Here is a 23204-nt window from a genome sequence, read left to right on the forward strand (position 1 = left end):
CCGTAGAAGCTCGTTTCGTTCATGGCGTTCAGCAGCTTTTGCCCGAACTTCAGCTCGCTGTGGTTGCGGTTGGGGTTATGGTTGTTGTTGTTGTTGTTGCGGCCGGACGGCTGTTGCTGGTGACCTCGTCCCTGCCTGGGGGAGAATGGCATCAAGGCTCCGTGAGAACCTCTGCTCGCGAGTCCGTCCTGCCCGTCGACCCGGCGACCCGAGTTCGATTCCCGCTCACGGCCACCAACAACGATTAACGACGATCTGGACCAGCCGCGAGTCACCCGAAGGTCGATGCCGCCTCAAATGAGCGCTTGGCGCAGGCGTGTAAACGTCAGTTCACTGGGAGAGACAAAGGCGGCCGGGTTTGTTCTTGTACCCCCGCCGTACCGGACGGTCACGCGCGGCACTTGCTCCCACCCCGTGAGGGGCTACCCGGGGGACTTGTGCCTTAGTGCGAGTCACCTGCGCTGCGCGGGGGCCCCCAGGGCCTTCTGCATGGCACGTGCGATAACCCACACGCCGTCGTACGCGTAGCCATGGAACTTGCTGTAGGGCTCCCCCAGCATCCGCCTGTGGTCCTCGTAGGCCTTGAAGTACTGCTGGGGGGTCTGGTGGTGGGGGCGGGGGGGGGGGGCGGTGGAGGGGGGGGGCATGGTGGGGCGCACAGAGAGGGCGGTCATGCGTGAGTACATTTGCCACACAAAGACAAAGATCCCCCGTGTAGCCTCTAATAGACTGTTGGGGCAAGTGCTGTTAGCGAGCAGCACCGATGAGGGCTGCTCCCCAGTGGCGATGTTCACACACCACGCCAGGTTTCTCATTTGAGGCTGAGTCGACCTAGGAGAGGCCCAGGACCGGTTCAGATAATCGTCACCGGTGTTGGCCGTGAGCCGGAATCGAACCCGGGTCGCCAGGTTCTTAGCACAAAGGGCTAACCGCTACACTTCTGCTCCCCACACACCTGTACGCACAGAACAACAACAGCCGCCATTCGCCACTAAGTGGCGGTTACGTTACCACGACGCTTGTGCCAGGCTATGTGCACCTTCAGGCCACGTGAAGTGTCGAAAGCTCGCTGGCAGGAGGTCACGGGGCAGACCCAGATGCCAGAGGTCGACGAGTCCACTCAGCTCCACGTCCTCCTGTACCACATCACTCCATCTCTTCTCTAGCCCGTGCCGCGCCCTTTTAGCCCCCTCGATCCGGCCGAACAAAAGCTGTTTCGGCATGCGGTGGCTGGGCATGCGGGCTACATGGCCCAGCCAACGCAGCCTTGCCTGCCGGAGGAGCTCACCAATGGGACTTTGTCCAGATCTTTCAAGGATTTGGGAGCTCCTCACACAATCCAGTCTGGTTAAACCCAGGATGGATCTTAGGCACACCAGCCTAAATTTTTCTAACCGGCAAAGATGTTCCATTAAGGGGGTCCACGTTTCACAAGCCTAGAGAAGGGAGGGAATGACCGTGGCCGAGAAGACCCAAAGCTTCGTGCGAAGCGACAGACCAGGTAGCTTCCACACAGCGTTACGCAACCGATGAAAAGATAATGCCGCTCGACTGATTCGGAGTGAGACCTCTGCTGTTAAACCGGAGCCGGTCATGAGCACACTGCCCAGGTATGGGAAACTCTCCACTCTCACTACAACTGCCCCATCACCTATTGGGAGTTGTGGGGGTGGAGTGTCCGATGGTACAAAATACCCAGGCGGGTGCTTAGTTTTGGTGGGGCCGATGGTAAGGCCCCACCTCTTAGTGGCACGCTCCAGTCTCAGCAGCAGCGTCTCCAACTCCTCCACGCACACACACACACATACCTGTACACACACACACACACCTGTACACACGCACACACACCTGTACACACACACACACACCTGTACACACACACACACCTGTACACACACACACCTCTACACACACACCTGTACACACACACACCTGTACACACACACACACCTGTACACACACACACACCTGTACACACACACGCACGCACCTGTACACACACACACACCTGTACACACACACACACACACCTGTACACACACACACACACCTGTACACACACACACACACCTGTACACACACACACACATACCTGTACACACACACCTGTACACACACACCTGTACACACACACACACCTGTACACACACACACACCTGTACACACACACACACCTGTACACACACACCTGTACACACACACACACACCTGTACACACACACACCTGTACACACACACACACCTGTACACACACACACACACCTGTACACACACACACCTGTACACACACACACACCTGTACACACACACACCTGTACACACACACACACATACCTGTACACACACACGCACGCACCTGCCCGGAGATGGTCTGGATGGGTTTGGTCGCCAGTGGCACGAAGTCCACGGCCACGTAGCCCTCCATCGCGCTCATCATCTGGGCCTCGCTGCAAGGGCCCCCCGTGCGGCCCCCGCGGGAGGCCCTCGGCTCCCCGGGATCCCCGGGACCCACGCGGCCCTCGGGTTTCCCCCCCCCGGGTGAAGCGGGGAGGCCCCCGGCGTGCGCCCACCAGCGCTCGCGGTACCAGCCCGGCACCACCCACTGGTACTTGCTGCCAAACATGGCCTCGCGGTGGGCCTGCCGAAGACACAGAGACAAAGGTCCCACCCCCGCCCCACCGTGTAGCCTCTGACAGACCGCTGGGGCAAGTGCTGCTTGGCGAGCACCCACGAGGGTCTGGCACGGCCAGCACCACGCCCGGTTGCACACCCGCGCCGTGGGCTCGTTTGTGGCTGAGTCGACCTAGGGGGAAGGTCCAGAACCGGTTCGAATATTTGCTGTCACTGCTATTGGCCGTGAGCGGGAGGCGAACTCGGGTCACTGGGTTCACGGTGGAGTGCGCTGACCGCTGTGTGACTTGATCGTTGTGTACAGATGCGCAATGAGACGCACAGACACAGAAACGCATTTAGACACACTCAGATACACAATGAGACACACTCAGATACACAATGAGACACACAGATACACAATGAGATACACAGATACACAATGAGATACACAGATACACAATGAAACATTCAGAAACACAGCTAGACACATACATACACAGCGAGACACACTCAGATACACAATGAGACACACAGATACACAATGAGATATACACAGATACACAATGAAACATTCAGAAACACAGCTAGACACACACACATACACAGCGAGACACACTCAGATACACAATGAGACACACTCAGATACACGAAGACACACTCAGATACACAACGAGCCACTCACAATTACAATGAGACACGCACAGATACACAACGAGACACACTCTGACACCCACTGAGATAAACACAGATACACCACCCCCTCACACAGAGACCCATAGACCCACACAGAGACCCATAGACTCACACAGAGACCCATAGACCCACACAGAGACCGATAGACTGGCACAGAGACCCATAGACTGGCACAGAGACCCATAGACTCACACAGAGACCCATAGACCCACACAGAGACCCATAGACTCACACAGAGACCCATAGACCCACACAGAGACCCATAGACTGGCACAGAGACCCATAGACTGGCACAGAGACCCATAGACCCACACAGAGACCCATAGACCCACACAGAGACCCATAGACCCACACAGAGACCCATAGACCCACACAGAGACCCATAGACCCACACAGAGACCCATAGACTCACACAGAGACCCATAGACTGGCACAGAGACCCATAGACCCACACAGAGACCCATAGACCCACACAGAGACCCATAGACCCACACAGAGACCCATAGACTCACACAGAGACCCATAAACTCACACAGAGACCCCCCCCCTAGACAATGAGACTAATCTACACGCCCATGTACATTGGACTCCCTCGGCACCGTACGTCGCCAACGGCGGTGATCGGGGGAGCAACGCGTGCAAAAAAATCTCCCAAATAATCCCGGGTCATGACCTCGTGCATAGCAGACGAGGGAGGCAACATCTCTGAGCCACCACGGCAACCCCACCCCCCCCCCCGCCCCCCCCCGCAGAGTCACGTGTGCATCTTGCACGCAACGTACGCAGCAGAAAACCTTGGCAGCCATCTCCTCGTCAAACTGACCCAGGATGATTCGCACGTCGGCGTCCTGGTGGGGGGGGGGGGGGGGGGGTGGTGGGGGGGGGGTGGTGGGGGGCGGCAGAGATTGGGGGGGGGGGTGGCAGAGGTTCAGGGGGGTAGGGGCAGCAGAGATGGGGAGGGGGGCAGGGGGGAGGTACGCAGGGTACGAGGTGAGGACGTTTGCGCGATGCGTGGGACGCGGGCACGCCGGGAGAGGCGAGCGGCTCGGATCATCATAGATTGTGGTGTTGTTTGTTGTTGGTGCTGCTGCTGCATAACCGGTAACCGTTTGAAATAAGTCAATATCGTTTTTTGGAATTGGTTTTGTCAAACGTGTGCAGCAAGAGAGACGCGGAGGTGGGGGTAGTAAGCAACACCATAGACTCACAGAGACCCGTAGACTCACACAGAGACCCATAGACTCACACAGAGACTCATAGACTCACAGAGACCCGTAGACTCACACAGAGACCCATAGACTCACACAGAGACACATAGACTCACACAGAGACCCGTAGACTCAGAGACCCGTAGACTCACACAGAGACCCGTAGACTCACACAGAGACACATAGACTCACAGAGACCCGTAGACTCACACAGAGACACATAGACTCACACAGAGACCCATAGACTCACACAGAGACCCATAGACTCACACAGAGACCCATAGACTCACACAGAGACCCGTAGACTCACACAGAGACCCATAGACTTACACAGAGACCCATAGACTTACACAGAGACCCATAGACTCACACAGAGACCCATAGACTCACACAGAGACACATAGACTTACACAGAGACCCATAGACTCACACAGAGACCCATAGACTCACACAGAGACACATAGACTTACACAGAGACTCATAGACTCACACAGAGACCCATAGACTCACACAGAGACCCATAGACTCAGAGAGACCCGTAGACTCACACAGAGACCCATAGACTCACACAGAGACACATAGACTCACAGAGACCCGTAGACTCAGAGACCCATAGACTCACAGAGACCCATAGACTCACACAGAGACCCATAGACTCAGAGAGACCCGTAGACTCAGAGAGACCCGTAGACTCACACAGAGACTCATAGACTCACACAGAGACCCATAGACTCACATAGAGACCCATAGACTCACACAGCGACCCATAGACTCACATAGAGACCCATAGACTCACATAGAGACCCATAGACTCACACAGAGACCCATAGACTCAGAGACCCGTAGACTCACACAGAGACCCATAGACTCAGAGAGACCCGTAGACTCACATAGAGACCCGTAGACTCACACAGAGACCCATAGACTCAGAGAGACCCGTAGACTCACACAGAGACACATAGACTCACAGAGACCCGTAGACTCACACAGAGACCCATAGACTCACACAGTGACACATAGACTCACACAGAGACACATAGACTCACACAGAGACCCATAGACTCACACAGAGACCCGTAGACTCACACAGAGACCCATAGACTCACAGAGACCCGTAGACTCACACAGAGACCCGTAGACTCACACAGAGACCCGTAGACTCACACAGAGACCCGTAGACTCACACAGAGACCCGTAGACTCACACAGACACCCGTAGACTCACACAGACACCCGTAGACTCACACAGAGACCCGTAGACTCACACAGAGACCCGTAGACTCACACAGAGACCCGTAGACTCACACAGAGACCCGTAGACTCACACAGAGACCCGTAGACTCACACAGAGACACATAGACTCACACAGAGACCAGTAGACTCACACAGAGACCCATAGACTCACACAGAGACCCATAGACTCACACAGAGACCCGTAGACTCACACAGAGACCCGTAGACTCACACAGAGACCCGTAGACTCACACAGAGACACATAGACTCACACAGAGACCCGTAGACTCACACAGAGACCCATAGACTCACACAGAGACCCATAGACTCACACAGAGACACATAGACTCACACAGAGACCCGTAGACTCACACAGAGACCCGTAGACTCACACAGAGACCCACAGACTCACACAGAGACCCGGGGTCTACGGGAGGAACACTCCCGTAGACCCCAGAGTCGTGGTAGTAACGATACAGGGATGGCAATCATCCAAAGGTGGCCACTTCAATTCTATCTCCCGGCGCGGCAGTTGAAACAATAGGGGGGGGGGCGTCTCTTAGCACCCCCTCCCCCTGTCCATCGACCCAGCGGCTCGAGGCGGCGGTGCAGCAGAGCGGATCCGAACGGCACGGTCCGCGTGCGGTGGGGTTAGCGTGTGGGTGACACCTTGACTGTGGTGGGGTTAGCGTGTGGGTGACACCTTGACTGTGGTGGGGTTAGCGTGTGGGTGACACCTTGACTGTGGTGGGGTTAGCGTGTGGGTGACACCTTGGGTGTGGTGGGGTTAGCGTGTGGGTGACACCTTGAGTGTGGTGGGGTTAGTGTGTGGGTGACACCTTGACTGTGGTGGGGTTAGCGTGTGGGTGACACCTTGAGTGTGGTGGGGTTAGTGTGTGGGTGACACCTTGACTGTGGTGGGGTTAGCGTGTGGGTGACACCTTGAGTGTGGTGGGGTTAGCGTGTGGGTGACACCTTGAGTGTGGTGTGGTTAGCGTGTGGGTGACACCTTGGGTGTGGTGGGGTTAGCGTGTGGGTGACACCTTGAGTGTGGTGGGGTTAGCGTGTGGGTGACACCTTGAGTGTGGTGTGGTTAGCGTGTGGGTGACACCTTGGGTGTGGTGGGGTTAGCGTGTGGGTGACACCTTGAGTGTGGTGGGGTTAGCGTGTGGGTGACACCTTGAGTGTGGTGGGGTTAGCGTGTGGGTGACACCTTGAGTGTGGTGGGGTTAGCGTGTGGGTGACACCTTGAGTGTGGTGGGGTTAGCGTGTGGGTGACACCTTGAGTGTGGTGGGGTTAGCGTGTGGGTGACACCTTGAGTGTGGTGGGGTTAGCGTGTGGGTGACACCTTGGGTGTGGTGGGGTTAGCGTGTGGGTGACAGCTTGGGTGTGGTGGGGTTAGCGTGTGGGTGACACCTTGGGTGTGGTGGGGTTAGCGTGTGGGTGACAGCTTGGGTGTGGTGGGGTTAGCGTGTGGGTGACACCTTGGGTGTGGTGGGGTTAGCATGTGGGTGACAGCTTGAGTGTGGTGGGGTTAGCGTGTGGGTGACACCTTGGGTGTGGTGGGGTTAGCCTGTGGGTGACACCTTGGGTGTGGTGGGGTTAGCGTGTGGGTGACACCTTGAGTACGGTGGGGTTAGCGTGTGAGTGACACCTTGACTGCGGTGGGGTTAGCGTGTGGGTGACACCTTGACTGCGGTGGGGTTAGCCTGTGGGTGACACCTTGGGTGTGGTGGGGTTAGCGTGTGGGTGACACCTTGAGTACGGTGGGGTTAGCGTGTGGGTGACACCTTGGGTGTGGTGGGGTTAGCGTGTGGGTGACACCTTGGGTGTGGTGGGGTTAGCGTGTGGGTGACACCTTGGGTGTGGTGGGGTTAGCGTGTGGGTGACACCTTGAGTGTGGTGGGGTTAGCGTGTGGGTGACACATTGAGTGTGGTGGGGTTAGCGTGTGGGTGACACCTTGAGTTTGCGCACGTTGGCGCAGGGGTCGTAGGAGAAGCTCTGCGCGTCCCGAAGGAGCACCCCGGCGCGCTCCAGCTCGCTCGTCATGTCGTTGTGCACCTGCACGGGGAGCCGGGAGCACACGGAGTGATGGTGTCAGTGTTGGGAGACAGTGGTAGAGGAGGACACGGGGTGATGATGGTGGTGGTGGAGGTTGGGAGACAGTGGTATAGGAGGACACGGGGTGGTGGTGGTGGTGGTGGAAGTTGGGAGACAGTGGTAGAGGAGGACATGGGGTGATGATGGTGGTGGTGGTGGTGGAAGTTGGGAGACAGTGGTAGAGGAGGACACGGGGTGATGGTGGTGGTGGTGGAGGTTGGGAGACAGTGGTATAGGAGGACACGGGGTGGTGGTGGTGGTGGTGGAAGTTGGGAGACAGTGGTAGAGGAGGACACGGGGTGATGATGGTGGTGGTGTCAGTGTTGGGAGACAGTGGTAGAGGAGGACACGGAGTGGTGGTGGTGGTGGTGTTGGGAGACAGCGGTAGAGGAGGACACAGGGTGGTGGTGGTATCAGTGTTGGGAGACAGTGGTAGAGGAGGACACGGGGTGATGGTGGTGGTGGAGGTGGTTGGGTCAATGTGAGTGGTGTAGGGGGTTAAGGGCCAGAGGGTTTGGCAACCGAAGTGACAAATACAGCTAATTTCATTTCGGTCAATTCAGTAAACAAAATCTCCAGCGCCGCGATGCACGTAGGGGACACGAGACGTTGCTCCTCAATAAAACAACCCCAAAATCACAACAGTTATTTATACAGCAGGAGAAATCCTCTGAGCTGTAAAGCTCTTTTCTTCACGGATATTCCAGCATCACGAAGACGCAACAAACGCCCGGGACCCCCCCTCCCCCCTGGGTTTAAGGGTTCAGGTGACTGCGAGGAGCCAGGCAGAGCCCGTCGGGGCTTATAATGTTGCGGGCTTTCGTGGCGGCTGCAAGGGGCACGTGTCGGCCAAGACGCCACGTTGAAAGAGCATCTCGACGAGGGTCTCCTTGGGGGATGCTCGCCGCATCGCCGCCCCCTCCGCAACCGGGCGGGCAGGAGTTGGTCAGTGCCGGATGATCGGAGTAGCAAAAGTAGCTCCTACATATGTCGTAGTAGCTGCTACATATGTAGCAGCTACTACTACATAGTAGCTACTACTACATATGTAGCTCCTACATATGTAGTAGTAGCTGCTACATATGTAGCAGTAGCTACTACTACATAGTAGCTACTACTACATATGTAGGTTCTACATATGTAGTAGTAGCTGCTACATATGTAGCAGTAGCTACTACTACATAGTAGCTACTACTACATATGTAGGTTCACATATGTAGTAGTAGCTGCTACATATGTAGCCGCTACTACTACATAGTAGCTACTATTACATATGTAGGTTCTACATATGTAGTAGTAGCTGATACATATGTAGCAGCTACTACTACATAGTAGCTACTACAAATGTAGGTTCTACATATGTAGTAGTAGTAGCTACATATGTAGCAGCTACTACTACATAGTAACTACTACTACATATGTAGGTTCTACATATGTAGTAGTAGTAGTAGTAGCTACGGGCCCCGCACTTTCAAGGGCCCACGTTAAATGCTTGCGAGCTATCAATTCCGGCTCAGTGATTCTGCACTTGCTCTATTACTATAGTACTATACCGCCTTCAACTTGTATGAACGACCGGGTATTTAAGGTTAGCGATTTGTCGTATTATCTGGCTGTATAGCAAATGAAAAAATACAATTGCTTTACTGTGCAAGTTAAACATTTATGTGTATTAATATTGATGTATTTTTTTTTGTTTTAGGGCCCTGGATTTCGGTATTCTGGGATGAAAATCCGCGTCTTTCGTTTCTTGTCATCTACGTTGTTGCAAAGCTTCATCCCTCCCCACCACTCAGTCCCAGCCAACCCACCCACCCTCTCTTCCCCCTATATAAATTATAAATAACACTCAGAGACGACGTAAATAGGGAGACTGTAGCTCCCACAAGGCCACCCCGCCTCCCACTCGCACAGAGTGCACGCGCGGTGCGTAATGAGAGAGCCTCTTCATTCATTCGCTCTTCATTCATTCGATCGTCACTCGTTCAGGCGTGCATTCAGTATCGTCCGTCTAGTCATTCACCCCACCAAAGTATGAATGCATCCATTCCCTCATTGCATTGTCAGTTCACTCATCCATCCATTCACTCATCCATTCATTCACTCATCCATTCATTCACTCATCCATTCATTCACTGAGACATTCATCAGAGGGTGGTGGGAGATGCAGGATGGGTTTGCAGGGCAACCTGATCTGCCCTCCCTCCCCTGTCTCCCTCCATCGCCCCTGTCTCCCCCTCTCTTAGCTCTCCCTTCTCTCCCATATCCCTCCCTCTCCCCCTCTCGAGCTCCCCTCTCTTCCTCCATCTCATCTCTCCCTTCTTCCCCCCTCTCTGTTCCTCGCACTCCCCTCCTACCTCTCTTACTCCACTCCCACGTCTGCCTCCTACCACTTGCTCTCTCTTTTTTTTACGATCAGAGGAAGCAGGAAGATGCTCGGTGTAGTCGGCACTTTGCTTCGTTCATCATTTCGGTTTTTCTTAACGCTTTGCTTTATGTAAACTCCCCCCCCCCTTTTTAAATGAAAAATTTTGACAAAATATTTCACGTTCTGCTCTCCTTACTCCTTCCCTCTCTCTCTACCCCCCCTCTCTCTCTCTACCACCTCTCTCTACGCCCCCCCCCGCTCTCTCTCTACCCCCTCTCTTCCTACTCCATGTCTATGTTCCCCCGATGTTTTCTATGTAATATTTGTAACATTATTATTTCTTTCTCTCTCACTCTCTCACCATCTCCCTCTTGCCTCAATCTCTCACCCCTCTCCATCCATCTCCCCTCTGCGTGTCTCTCTCGCCCCCATCACCCTCCGATCTCGCTCTCTCCCTCCATCTCCCTCTCTCTCTCCTTTCGCTCTCCCCCCTCTCCCATCTCCCTTCTACCCGCACCCCCTCCCACTCTCTCCCCCTCCATCCCCTCCGTCTCTCTCTTCTCGCCCCTCGTTATGATTCACGCTGCCTCCCTCGGGCCATGCACATTTACTACACACTCCATCATGTGTACACACTCGTGTACAAACACCACCACGTGTACAAACACCACCACCACGCGCGCACGCTCCACCACACGCGTGCGCTCCGCCAAACTGCCTGCCTGGGGAAATCGATGTTCGTGAGGTTCTATGAAAGCCAACAAGAGGGCGTGGGCGGCGATCATCATGCCCGGCCGCCTTTGTCTCCCCCAGGGGGTGATGTTCACGCGCCACTCCAGGTGCTCGTTATAAAATAATTATCACGTGGTGGTGGTGAGGGTGGTGAGGGTGGTGGTGGTGGTGAGGGTGGTGGTGGTGGTGGTGCGAGTGGTGGTGAGGGTGGTGGTGGTGAGGGTGGTGGTGAGGGTGGTGGTGAGGGTGGTGTGAAGGTGGTGGTGAGGGTGGTGGTGAGGGTGGTGAGGGTGGTGGTGGTGAGGGTGGTGGTGAGGGTAGTGAGGGTGGTGGTGAGGGTGGTGGTGAGGGTGGTGGTGAGGGTGCTGGTAAGGATGGTGAGGGTGGTGGTGAGGGTGGTGGTGAGGGTGGTCGCCGTGAAGGAGAATCGAACTCGCGCTGCACACCACGCACACTCACCACGTGTACACAACACTAGCACTAACACTAGCACTAACACTAGCACTAACACTAGCACTAACACTAGCACTAACACTAGCACTACCACTAGCACCAGCCCTAACACTAGCATTAACACTAGCACTAACACTAGCACTGACACTAGCATTAACACTAGCACCAGCCCTAGCACTAACACTAGTACTAACACTAGCACTAACACTAGCCCTAACACTAGCACTAACACTAGCACTATCACTAGCACTAACACTAGCAATAACACTAGCACTAGCCCTAATACTAGCACTAACACTAGCAATAACACTAGCACTAGCCCGAACACTAGCACTAACACTAGCACTAGCCTTAACACTAGCACTAACACTAGCACTATCACTAGCACTAACACTAGCAATAACACTAGCACTAGCCCTAATACTAGCACTAACACTAGCCATAACACTAGCACTAGCCATAACACTAGCACTAACACTAGCACTAACACTAATACTAGCCTTAACACTAGCACTAACACTAGCACTAACACTAGCACTAGCCTTAACACTAGCACTAACACTAGCACTACCACTAGCACTAAAACTAGCACTAACAATAGCCCTAACACTAATACTAGCCTTAACACTAGCACTAACACTAGCACTAACACTAGCACTAGCCCTAACACTAGCACTAACACTAGAACTAGCCCTAACACTAGCACTAACACTAGCCCTAACACTAATACTAGCCCTAACACTAGCACTAACACTAACACTAGCCCTAACACTAATACTAGCCCTAACACTAGCACTAACACTAGCCCTAACACTAATACTAGCCCTAACACTCGCACTAACACTAGCACTAACACTTGCACCTGCCCTAACACTAGCAATAACACTAGCACTAACACTAGCACTAGCCCTAACACTAGCACTAACACTAGACCTAACTCTAGCACTAACACTAGCACTAAGACTAGCACTAGCCCTAACACTAGCACTAACACTAGCACTAGCCCTAATACTAGCACTAACACTAGCACTAACACTAGCCCTAATACTAGCATTAACACTAGCACTAACACTAGCCCTAACACTAGCACTAACACTAGCAGTAGCCCTAACACTAGCACTAACACTAGCACTACCACTAGCACTAGCCTTAACACTAGCACTAGCACTAACAATAACACTAGCACTAACACTAGCACGAGCCCTAATACTAGCACTAACACTAGCACTAACACTAGCACTAGCACCAGCCCTATCACTAACACTAGTACTAACACTAGCACTAACACTAGCACGAGCCCTAATACTACCACTAACACTAGCACTAACACTAGCACCAGCCCTATCACTAACACTAGTACTAACACTAGCACTAACACTAGCACTAACACTAGCACTAGCCATAACACTAGCAGTAACACTATCACTAACACTATCACTAACACTAATACTAGCCTTAACACTAGCACTAACACTAGCACTAACACTAGCAATAACACTAATACTAGCCTTAACACTAGCACTAACACTAGCACTAACACTAGCACTAACACTAGCACTAACACTAGCACTAACACTAATACTCGCCTTAACACTAGCAGTAACACTAGCACTAGACCTAACACTAATACTAGCCCTAACACTAGCACTAACACTAGCCCTAACACTTAGACTAGCCCTAACACCAGCACCAACACTAGCACTAACACTTGCACTAGCCCTAACACTAGCAATAGCACTAACACTAGCACTAACACTAGCACTAGCCCTAACACTAGCACTAACACTAACACTAGCCCTAACACTAGCACTAACACTAGCACTAGCCCTAATAGTAGCACTAACACTAGCACTAACACTAGCACTAACACTAGCACTAGCCCTAATACTACCACTAACACTAGCACTAACACTAGCACTAGCCCTAACACTAGCACTAGCCCTAACACTAGCACTAACACTAGCACTAACACTAGCACGAGCCCTAATACTAGCACTAACACTAGCACTAACACTAGCACTAACACTAGCACTAGCCATAACACTAGCAGTAACACTATCACTAACACTATCACTAGCACTAACACTAATACTAGCCTTAACACTAGCACTAACACTAGCACTAACACTAGCAATAACACTACTACTAGCCTTAACACAAGCACTAACACTAGCATTAACACTAGCACTAACACTAGCAATAACACTAGCCCTAACACTAAAACTCGCCTTAACACTAGCAGTAACACTAGCACTAGCCCTAACATTAATACTAGCCCTAACACTAGCACTAACACTAACACTAGCCCTAACACTTAGACTAGCCCTAACACTAGCACCAACACTAGCACTAACACTTGCACTAGCCCTAACACTAGCAATAGCACTAACACTAGCACTAACACTAGCCCTAATACTAGCATTAACACTAGCACTAACACTAGCCCTAACACTAGCACTAACACTAGCAGTAGCCCTAACACTAGCACTAACAATAGCACTACCACTAGCACTAGCCTTAACACTAGCACTAGCACTAACAATAACACTAGCACTAACACTAGCACTAAAACTAGCACTAGCCCTAATACTAGCACAAACACTAGCACTAACACTAGCACTAACACTAGCACGAGCCCTAATACTAGCACTAACACTAGCACTAACACTAGCACCAGCCCTATCACTAACACTAGTACTAACACTAGCACTAACACTAGCACTAACACTAGCACTAGCCATAACACTAGCAGTAACACTATCACTAACACTAGCACTAACACTAATACTAGCCTTAACCCTAGCACTAACACTAGCACTAACACTAGCAATAACACTAATACTAGCACTAACACTAGCACTAACACTAGCACTAACACTAGCACTAACACTAGCACTAACACTAATACTCGCCTTAACACTAGCAGTAACACTAGCACTAGCCCTAACACTAATACTAGCCCTAACACTAGCACTAACACTAGCCCTAACATTTAGACTAGCCCTAACACTAGCACCAACACTAGCACTAACACTTGCACTAGCCCTAACACTAGCAATAGCACTAACACTAGCACTAACACTAGCACTAGCCCTAACACTAGCACAAACACTAACACTAGCCCTAACACTAGCACTAACACTAGCCCTAATAGTAGCACTAACACTAGCACTAACACTAGCACTAACACTAGCCCTAATACTACCACTAACACTAGCACTAACACTAGCACTAGGCCTAACACTAGCACTAGCCCTAACACTAGCACTAACACTAGCACTAACACTAGCACTAAAACTAGCACTAGCCCTAATACTAGCACTAACACTAGAACTAAAACTAGCACTAAAACTAGCACTAACACTAGCACGAGCCCTAATACTAGCACTAACACTAGCACTAACACTAGCACTAGCCATAACACTAGCAGTAACACTATCACTAGCACTAACACTAATACTAGCCTTAACACTAGCACTAACACTAGCACTAACACTAGCAATAACACTACTACTAGCCTTAACACTAGCACTAACACTAGCACTAACACTAGCACTAACACTAGCAATAACACTAGCCCTAACACTAATACTCGCCTTAACACTAGCAGTAACACTAGCACTAGCCCTAACACTAATACTAGCCCTAACACTAGCACTAACACTAACACTAGCCCTAACACTTAGACTAGCCCTAACACTAGCACCAACACTAGCACTAACACTTGCACTAGCCCTAACACTAGCAAAAGCACTAACACTAGCACTAACACTAGCCCTAACACTAGCACTAACACTAGCACTAGCCCTAACACTAGCACTAACACTAGCACTAGCCCTAATAGTAGCACTACCAGTAGCACTAACACTAGCACTAACACTTGCACTAACACTAGCCCTAATACTACCACTAACACTAGCACTAACACTAGCACTAGCCCTAACACTAGCAATAGCCATAACACTAGCACTAACACTAGCACTAACACTAACACTAGCACGAGCCCTAACACTAGCACTAACACTAGCACTAGCCCTAATACTAGCACTAACACTAGCACTATTACTAGCAATAACACTAGCACGAGCCCTAATAACAGCACTAACACTAGCACTAACACAAGCACTAACACCAGCACTAACACTAGCACCAGCCCTATCACTAACACTACTACTAACACTAGCACTAACACTAGCACTAACACTAGCACTAGCCATAACACTAGCACTAACACTAGCACCATCACTAGCACTAATACTAGCACTAACACTAATACTAGCCTTAACACTAGCACTAACACTTGCACTAACACTAGCACTAACACTAGCACTAACACTAATACTAGCCTTAACACTAGCACTAACACTAGCACTAACAATAGCCCTAACACTAATACTAGCCTTAACACTAGCACTAACACTAGCACTAACACTAGCGCTAACACTAGCACTAACACTAGCCCTAACACTAATACTAGCCCTAACACTAGCACTAACACTAGCCCTAAAACTAGCACTAACACTAGCACTAACACTAGCCCTAACACTAATACTCGCCTTAACATTAGCACTAACACTAGCACTAACACTAGCACTAGCTCTAACACTAATACTAGCCCTAACACTAGCACTAACACTATCCTTAACACTAATACTAGCCCTAACACTAGCACTAACACTATCCCTAACACTAATACTAGCCCTAACACTAGCAGTAACACTAGCACTAACACTTGCACTAGCCCTAACACTAGCACTAACACTAGACCTAACACTAGCACTAACACTACCAATTACACTAGCACTAACACTAGCACTAACACTAGCACTAATACTAGCATTAGCACTAACACTAGCACTAACACTAGCACTAGCTCTAACACTAATACTAGCCCTAACACTAGCACTAACACTATCCTTAACACTAATACTAGCCCTAACACTAGCACTAACACTATCCCTAACACTAATACTAGCCCTAACACTAGCACTAACACTAGCACTAACACTAGCACTAGCCCTAACACTAGCTCTAACACTAGCACTAACACTAGCATTAACAATAACACTAGAACTAGCACTAATACTAGCACTAACATTAGGACTACCCCTAACACTAGCACTAACACTAGCACTAGCCGTAATACTAGCACTACCCCTAACACTAGCACTAACACTAGCACTAACAATACCACTAACAGTAGCAATAGCACTAAAACTAGCACTAGCCCTAACACTAACACTCGCACTAGCACCAGCCCTAACACTAGCCCTAACACTAGCACTAACACTAGCACTAACACTCGCACCAGCCCTAACACAAGCACTAGCACTAACACTAGCACTAACACTAGCACTAACACTACCCCTAACACTAGCAATAACACTTGCCCTAACACTAGCACTAACACTAGCACTTACACTAGCACTAACACTAACACTAGCCTTAACACTAGCACTAAAACTAGCACTAACACCAGCACTAACACGAACACTAACACCAGCCCTAACACTAGCACTAACACTACCACTCGCACGAACACTAGCACTAATACTAGCCGTCACACTAACACTAGCAATAACACTAGCCCTAATACTAGCACTAACACTAACACTAGCAATAACACTAACACTAGCACTAACACTAGCAGTAATACTAGCACTAGCCCTATCAATAGCAGTAACAATAGCACTAATACCAGCAATAACACTAGTACTAACACTAGCACTAGCACCAGCCCTAACACTAGCACTAATACTACCACTAACACTAGCCCTTACACTAGCACTAACAATAGCACTAACACGAACACTAGCACTAATACGAGCCCTAACACTAACACTAGCTCTAACACTAGCACTAATACTAGCACTAACACTAGCACTAACACTAAGAATAACACTAGCACTAACACTAGCAGTAACAATAGCACTAGCCCTATCAATAGCGCAAACACTAGCACTATCACTAGCAGTACCACTAGCACCAGCCCTAACACTAGCACTAACACTAGCACTAACACTCGCACTAGCCCTAACACTAGCACTAATACTAGAACTAGCCCAAACAATAGAACTAACACTAGCACTAACAATAGCACAAACAATAACACTAGCCCTAACACTAGCACTAACACTAGCACTAACACTAGAACTAACACTAGCCCTAACAATAGCACCAGCCCTAACACTAGCACTAGCAAGAACATTAGCACTAACACTAGCACTAGCCCTGACACTAGCACTAACACTAGCACTAACAGTAGCACCAACCCTAACACTAGCACTAACACTAGCTTTAACACTAGCACTAACACCAGCCCTAAAACTACCACTAACACTAGCACTACCACTAGCACTAACACTAGCAAAAAACTAGCACTAACACTAGTACTAACACTAGCTCTAGCACTAACACTACCACTAGCCGTAACAGTAGCACTAACACTAGCACTAAAACTAGCACTAGCCCTAACACTAGCAATAACACTAGCACTAACACTAGCAAAACCACTAGCACTAACACTAGCAATAACACTAGCACTAACACTTGCACTAGCCACATCACTAGCAATAACAGTAGCACTAACACTAGCACTAGCCCTAACACTACCACTAACACTAGCACTCGCCCTAACAATAGCCTTAAAAATTGCACTAACACTAGCCCTAACACTAGCACTATCACTACCACTAACACTAGCACCAGCCCCAACACTAACACTAGCACTAACACTAGCCATAACACTAACACTAGCACTAACACTAGCAGTAAGACTAGCACTAGCCCTAACACTAGCACTAACACTAGCAATAACACTAGCACTTGCACTAGCCCTAACACTTGCACTAACAATAGCACTAACACTAGCACTAACACTACCACTAACACTAGCCCTAATACTAACACTAGCACTAACACTAGCCCTAAAACTAGCACTAACACTAGCACTAAAACTAGCACGAGACCTAACACTAACACTAGCACTAACAATTGCACTAGCCCTAACACTAACACTAGCCCTAACACTAACACTAGCCCTAACACTAGCACTAACACTAGAAATAAAACTAGCACTTACACTAGCACTAGCCATATCACTAGCACTAACACGAGCACTATCCCTAACACTAGCACTAACACTAGCACTAACACTAGCCCTAACACTAGCACTAGCCCTAACACGAGCCCTAATACTAGCACTAACACTAGCAAAAACACTAGCACTAATACTAGCACTAACACTAGAACTAGCCTTAACACTAGCGCTAACACTAGCAATAACAATAGCACTAACATTAGCACTAGCCCTATCACTAGCACAAACACTAGCCCTAACACTAGCACTAACACTAGCACTAACACTAGCACTAACACTATCACCAGTCCTAACACTAGCACTAACAGTAGCACTAGCAGTAGCCCTAACACTAGCACTAACACTAGCCCTAACACTAGCACTAGCACTAACACTAGCAATAGCACTAACACTAGCAATAACACTAGCCCTAAAACTAGCACTAGCCCGAACACTAGCACTAGCAATAGCATTAACACTAGCACTAACACTAGCACTAGCCCTAACACTAGCACGAAAACTAGCACTAAAACTAGCACCAGCCCTAACACTAACACTAGCACTAACACTAGCCCTAACACTAGCACTAGCCCTAACACTAGCACTAACACTAGCACTAACACTAGCACTAACACTAGCAATAACACAAGCACTAACACTAGCACTAGCCCTATCACTAGCACTAACAGTAGCACTTGCACTAGCACTAGCCCTATCACTAGCACTAACACTAGCACTAACACTAGCACTAGCCCTAACACTAGCCCTAACACTAGCAATAACACTAGCACTAACACTAGCCCTAACACTAACATTAGCACTAACACTAGCACTAGCCCTAACACTAGCACTAGTCCTAACACTAGCCCAAACAATAGCACTACCAATAGCACTAACACTAGCACTAACACTAGACCTAACACTAGCCCTAACACTAGCATTAGCCCTAACAGTAGCAGTAACACTAGCACTAACACTAGCATTAGCCCTAACACTAGCACTGACACTAGCACTAGCGATAGCATTAATACTAGCACTAACACTAGCCCTAACACTAGCACGAAGACTAGCACTAACACTAGCACCAGCCCTAACACTAACACTAGCACTAGCCCTAACACTAGCACTAACCCTAACACTAGCACTAACACTAGCACTAACACTAGCAATAACACAAGCACTAACACTAGCCCTATCACTAGCACTAACACTAGCACTAACACTAGCACTTGCACTAGCCCTATCACTAGCACTAACACAAGCACTAACACTAGCACTAGCCCCAAAACACTAGCCCTAACACTAGCACTAACACTAGCACTAACACTAGCACTAGCAATAACACTAGCACTAACACTAGCACTAGCCCTAACACTAACATTAGCACTAACACTAGCACTAACCCTAACACTAGCACTAGTCCTAACACTAGCCCCAACAATAGCACTACCACTAGCACTAACACTAGCACTAACACTAGACCTAACACTAGCGCTAACACTAGCATTAGCCCTAACAGTAGCACTAACACTAGCACTAACACTAGCATTAGCCCTAACACTAGCACTAACACTAGCCCTAACACTAATACTAGCCCTAACTCTAGCACTAACACTAGACCTAACACTAGCACTAACACTAGCACTAACACTAGCAAAACAATAACACTAGCACTAACACTAACACCAGCCCTAGCACTAGCACTTGCACTAGCCCTAACACTAGCACTAACACTAGCACTAACACTAGCACTAGCCCTAAAACTAGCACTAACACTAGCACTAGCAATAGCACTAACGCTAGCACTAACACTAGCACTAGCCCTAACACTAGCAGTAACACTAGCCCTAACACTAATACTAGCCCTAAAACTATCACTAACACTAGCACTAACACTAGCAATAACACTGGCACTAACACTAGCCCTATCACTAGCACTAGCACTAGCCCTAACACTAGCAATAACACTAGCACTAACACTCGAACTAGCACTAGCCCTAACACTAGCCATAACACTAGCACTAACACGAGCACTATCAATTGCACCAGCCCTAACATAAGCACTAGCATTAACACTAGCACTAACACTACCCCTAACACTACCAATAACAATGCCCTAACACTAGCACTAACACTAGACCTAACACTAGCACTAACACTAGCCATAACACTAGCACTAACACTAGCACTAGCCATATCACTAGCACCAACACTAGCACTAACACTAGCACTAACACTTGCACTAGCCCTAACACTAGCACTAACACTAGCACTAACACTAGCACTAAAACTAGCACTAACACTAGCACTAACACTAGCACTAGCCCTAACACTAGCACTAACACTAGCCCTAACACTAATACTAGCCCTAACACTAGCAATAACACTAGCACTAGCCCTAACACTAGCACTAACACTAGCACTAACACTTGCAATAACACTAGCATTAACACTAGCACTAGCCCTATCACTAGCACTAACACTAGCACTAACACTAGGCCTAACACTAGCCCTAACACTAGCACTAACACTAACACTAGCCCTAACACTAGCTCTAACACTAGCACCAACACTAGCACTAACAATAACACTAGAACTAGCACTAACACTGGCACTAACATTAGCACTAGCCCTAACACTAGCACTAACACTAGCACTAGCCATAATACCAGCACTAGCACTAGCCCTAACACTAGCACTAACAATAGCACTAATAGTATCAATAGCACTAAAACTAGCACTAGCCCTAACACTAACACTCGCACTAGCACCAGCCCTAACACTAGCCCTAACACTAGCACTAACACTAGCACTAACACTCGCACCAGCCCTAACACAAGCACTAGCACTAACACTAGCACTAACACTACCCCTAACACTAGCAATAACACTTGCCCTAACACTAGCACTAACACTAGACCTAACACTAGCACTTACACTAGCACTAACACCAACACTAGCCTTAACACTAGCACTAACACTAGCACTAACACCAGCACTAACAAGAACACTAACACCAGCCCTAACACTAGCACTAACACTACCACTCGCACGAACATTAGCACTAATACTAGCCGTCACACTAACACTAGCAATAACACTAGCCCTAATACTAGCACTAACACTAGCACTAACACTAGCAATAACACTAACACTAGCACTAACACTAGCAGTAATACTAGCACTAGCCCTATCAATAGCACTAACAATAGCACTAATATCAGCAATAACACTAGTACTAACACTAGCACTAGCACCAGCCCTAACACTAGCACTAATACTACCACTAACACTAGCCCTAACACTAGCACTAACAATAGCACTAACACTAGCCCTAACACTAGCACTAACACTACCACTAGCACGAACACTAGCACTAATACTAGCCCTAACACTAACACTAGCTCTAACACTAGCCCTAATACTAGCACTAACACTAGCACTAATACTAGCCCTAATACTAGTACTAACACTAGCACCAGCCTTAACACTAGCACTAACACTAGCAATAACATTAACACTAGCACTAACACTAGAACTAACACTAGCACTAACACTAATGCTAGCACTAACACTAGCACTAACACTAGCGCTAACACTAGCAATAGCACTAACACTAGCACTAACACTAGCACTAACACTAACGCTAGCACTAACACTAGCACTAACACTAGCGCTAACACTAACACTAGCCCTAACACTAGCACAAGCACTAGCCCTTACACTAGCCCTAACACTAGCACTAACACTAGACCTAACACTAGCACTAATACTAGCACTAACACTAACGCTAGCCCTAACACTAGCACTAACCCTAACACTAGCACTGACACGAGCACTAACACTAGTACTAACACTAGCACTAGCCCTATCACTAGCACTAACACTAGCACTAACACTAGCACTTACACTAGCACTAGCCCTAACACTAGCACTAACACTAGCACTAACACTAGCAATAGCACTAGCACTAACACTAGCACTAACACTAGCACTAGCCCTAACACTAGCAGTAACACTAGCCCTAACACTAATACTAGCCCTAAAACTAGCACTAACACTAGCCCTAACACTAGCACTAACACTAGCATTAATACTAGCCCTAACACTAGCACTAACACTAGCACTAACACTAGCAATAACACTAGCACTAACACTAGCCCTATCACTAGCACTAATACTAGCACTAGCCCTAACACTAGCAATAACACTAGCACTAACACTAACACTCGAACTAGCACTAGCCCTAACACTAGCCATAACACTAGCACTAACACGAGCACTATCAATCGCACCAGCCCTAACACAAGCACTAGCATTAACACTAGCACTAACACTACCCCTAACACTACCAATAACACTTGCCCTAACACTAGCACTAACACTAGACATAACACTAGCACTAACACTAGCACTAACACTAGCCATAACACTAACACTAGCACTAACACTAGCACTAGCCATATCACTAGCACTAACACTAGCACTAACACTAGCACTAACACTTGCACTAGCCCTAACACTAGCACTAACACTAGCACTAACACTAGCACTAAAACTAGCACTAACACTAGCACTAACACTAACACTAGCACTAGCCCTAACACTAGCACTAACACTAGCCCTAACACTAATACTAGCCCTAACACTAGCAATAACACTAGCACTAGCCCTAACACTAGCACTAACACTAGCACTAACACTTGCAATAACACTAGCATTAGC

At 48.9% G+C, this 23204-nt stretch overlaps 1 protein-coding gene across 1 annotated transcript in view; it reads right to left on the bottom strand.

Moving 5' to 3' along the window:
* Nucleotides 1-2: 2 nt before the first annotated feature.
* The window catches only part of LOC142922842 (gamma-aminobutyric acid type B receptor subunit 2-like), a gene marked incomplete at both ends in the record, with an annotated part of 41769 nt that continues 18567 nt past the window's right edge, over nt 3-23204 (bottom strand). The window contains 5 exons of the mRNA XM_076063784.1: nt 3-135; nt 457-602; nt 2357-2638; nt 4089-4154; nt 7708-7809. Coding sequence (XP_075919899.1) covers nt 3-135; nt 457-602; nt 2357-2638; nt 4089-4154; nt 7708-7809 — 729 coding nt within the window. The remainder of the gene's footprint in view (nt 136-456; nt 603-2356; nt 2639-4088; nt 4155-7707; nt 7810-23204) is intronic.

The sequence above is a fragment of the Petromyzon marinus genome, unplaced genomic scaffold (genome assembly GCF_048934315.1).
Source record: "Petromyzon marinus isolate PM22_M1 ecotype Great Lakes invasive population unplaced genomic scaffold, UKy_Petmar_22M1.pri1.0 PM_Scaffold_189, whole genome shotgun sequence".
Taxonomy (NCBI): Eukaryota; Metazoa; Chordata; class Hyperoartia; order Petromyzontiformes; family Petromyzontidae; genus Petromyzon; species Petromyzon marinus.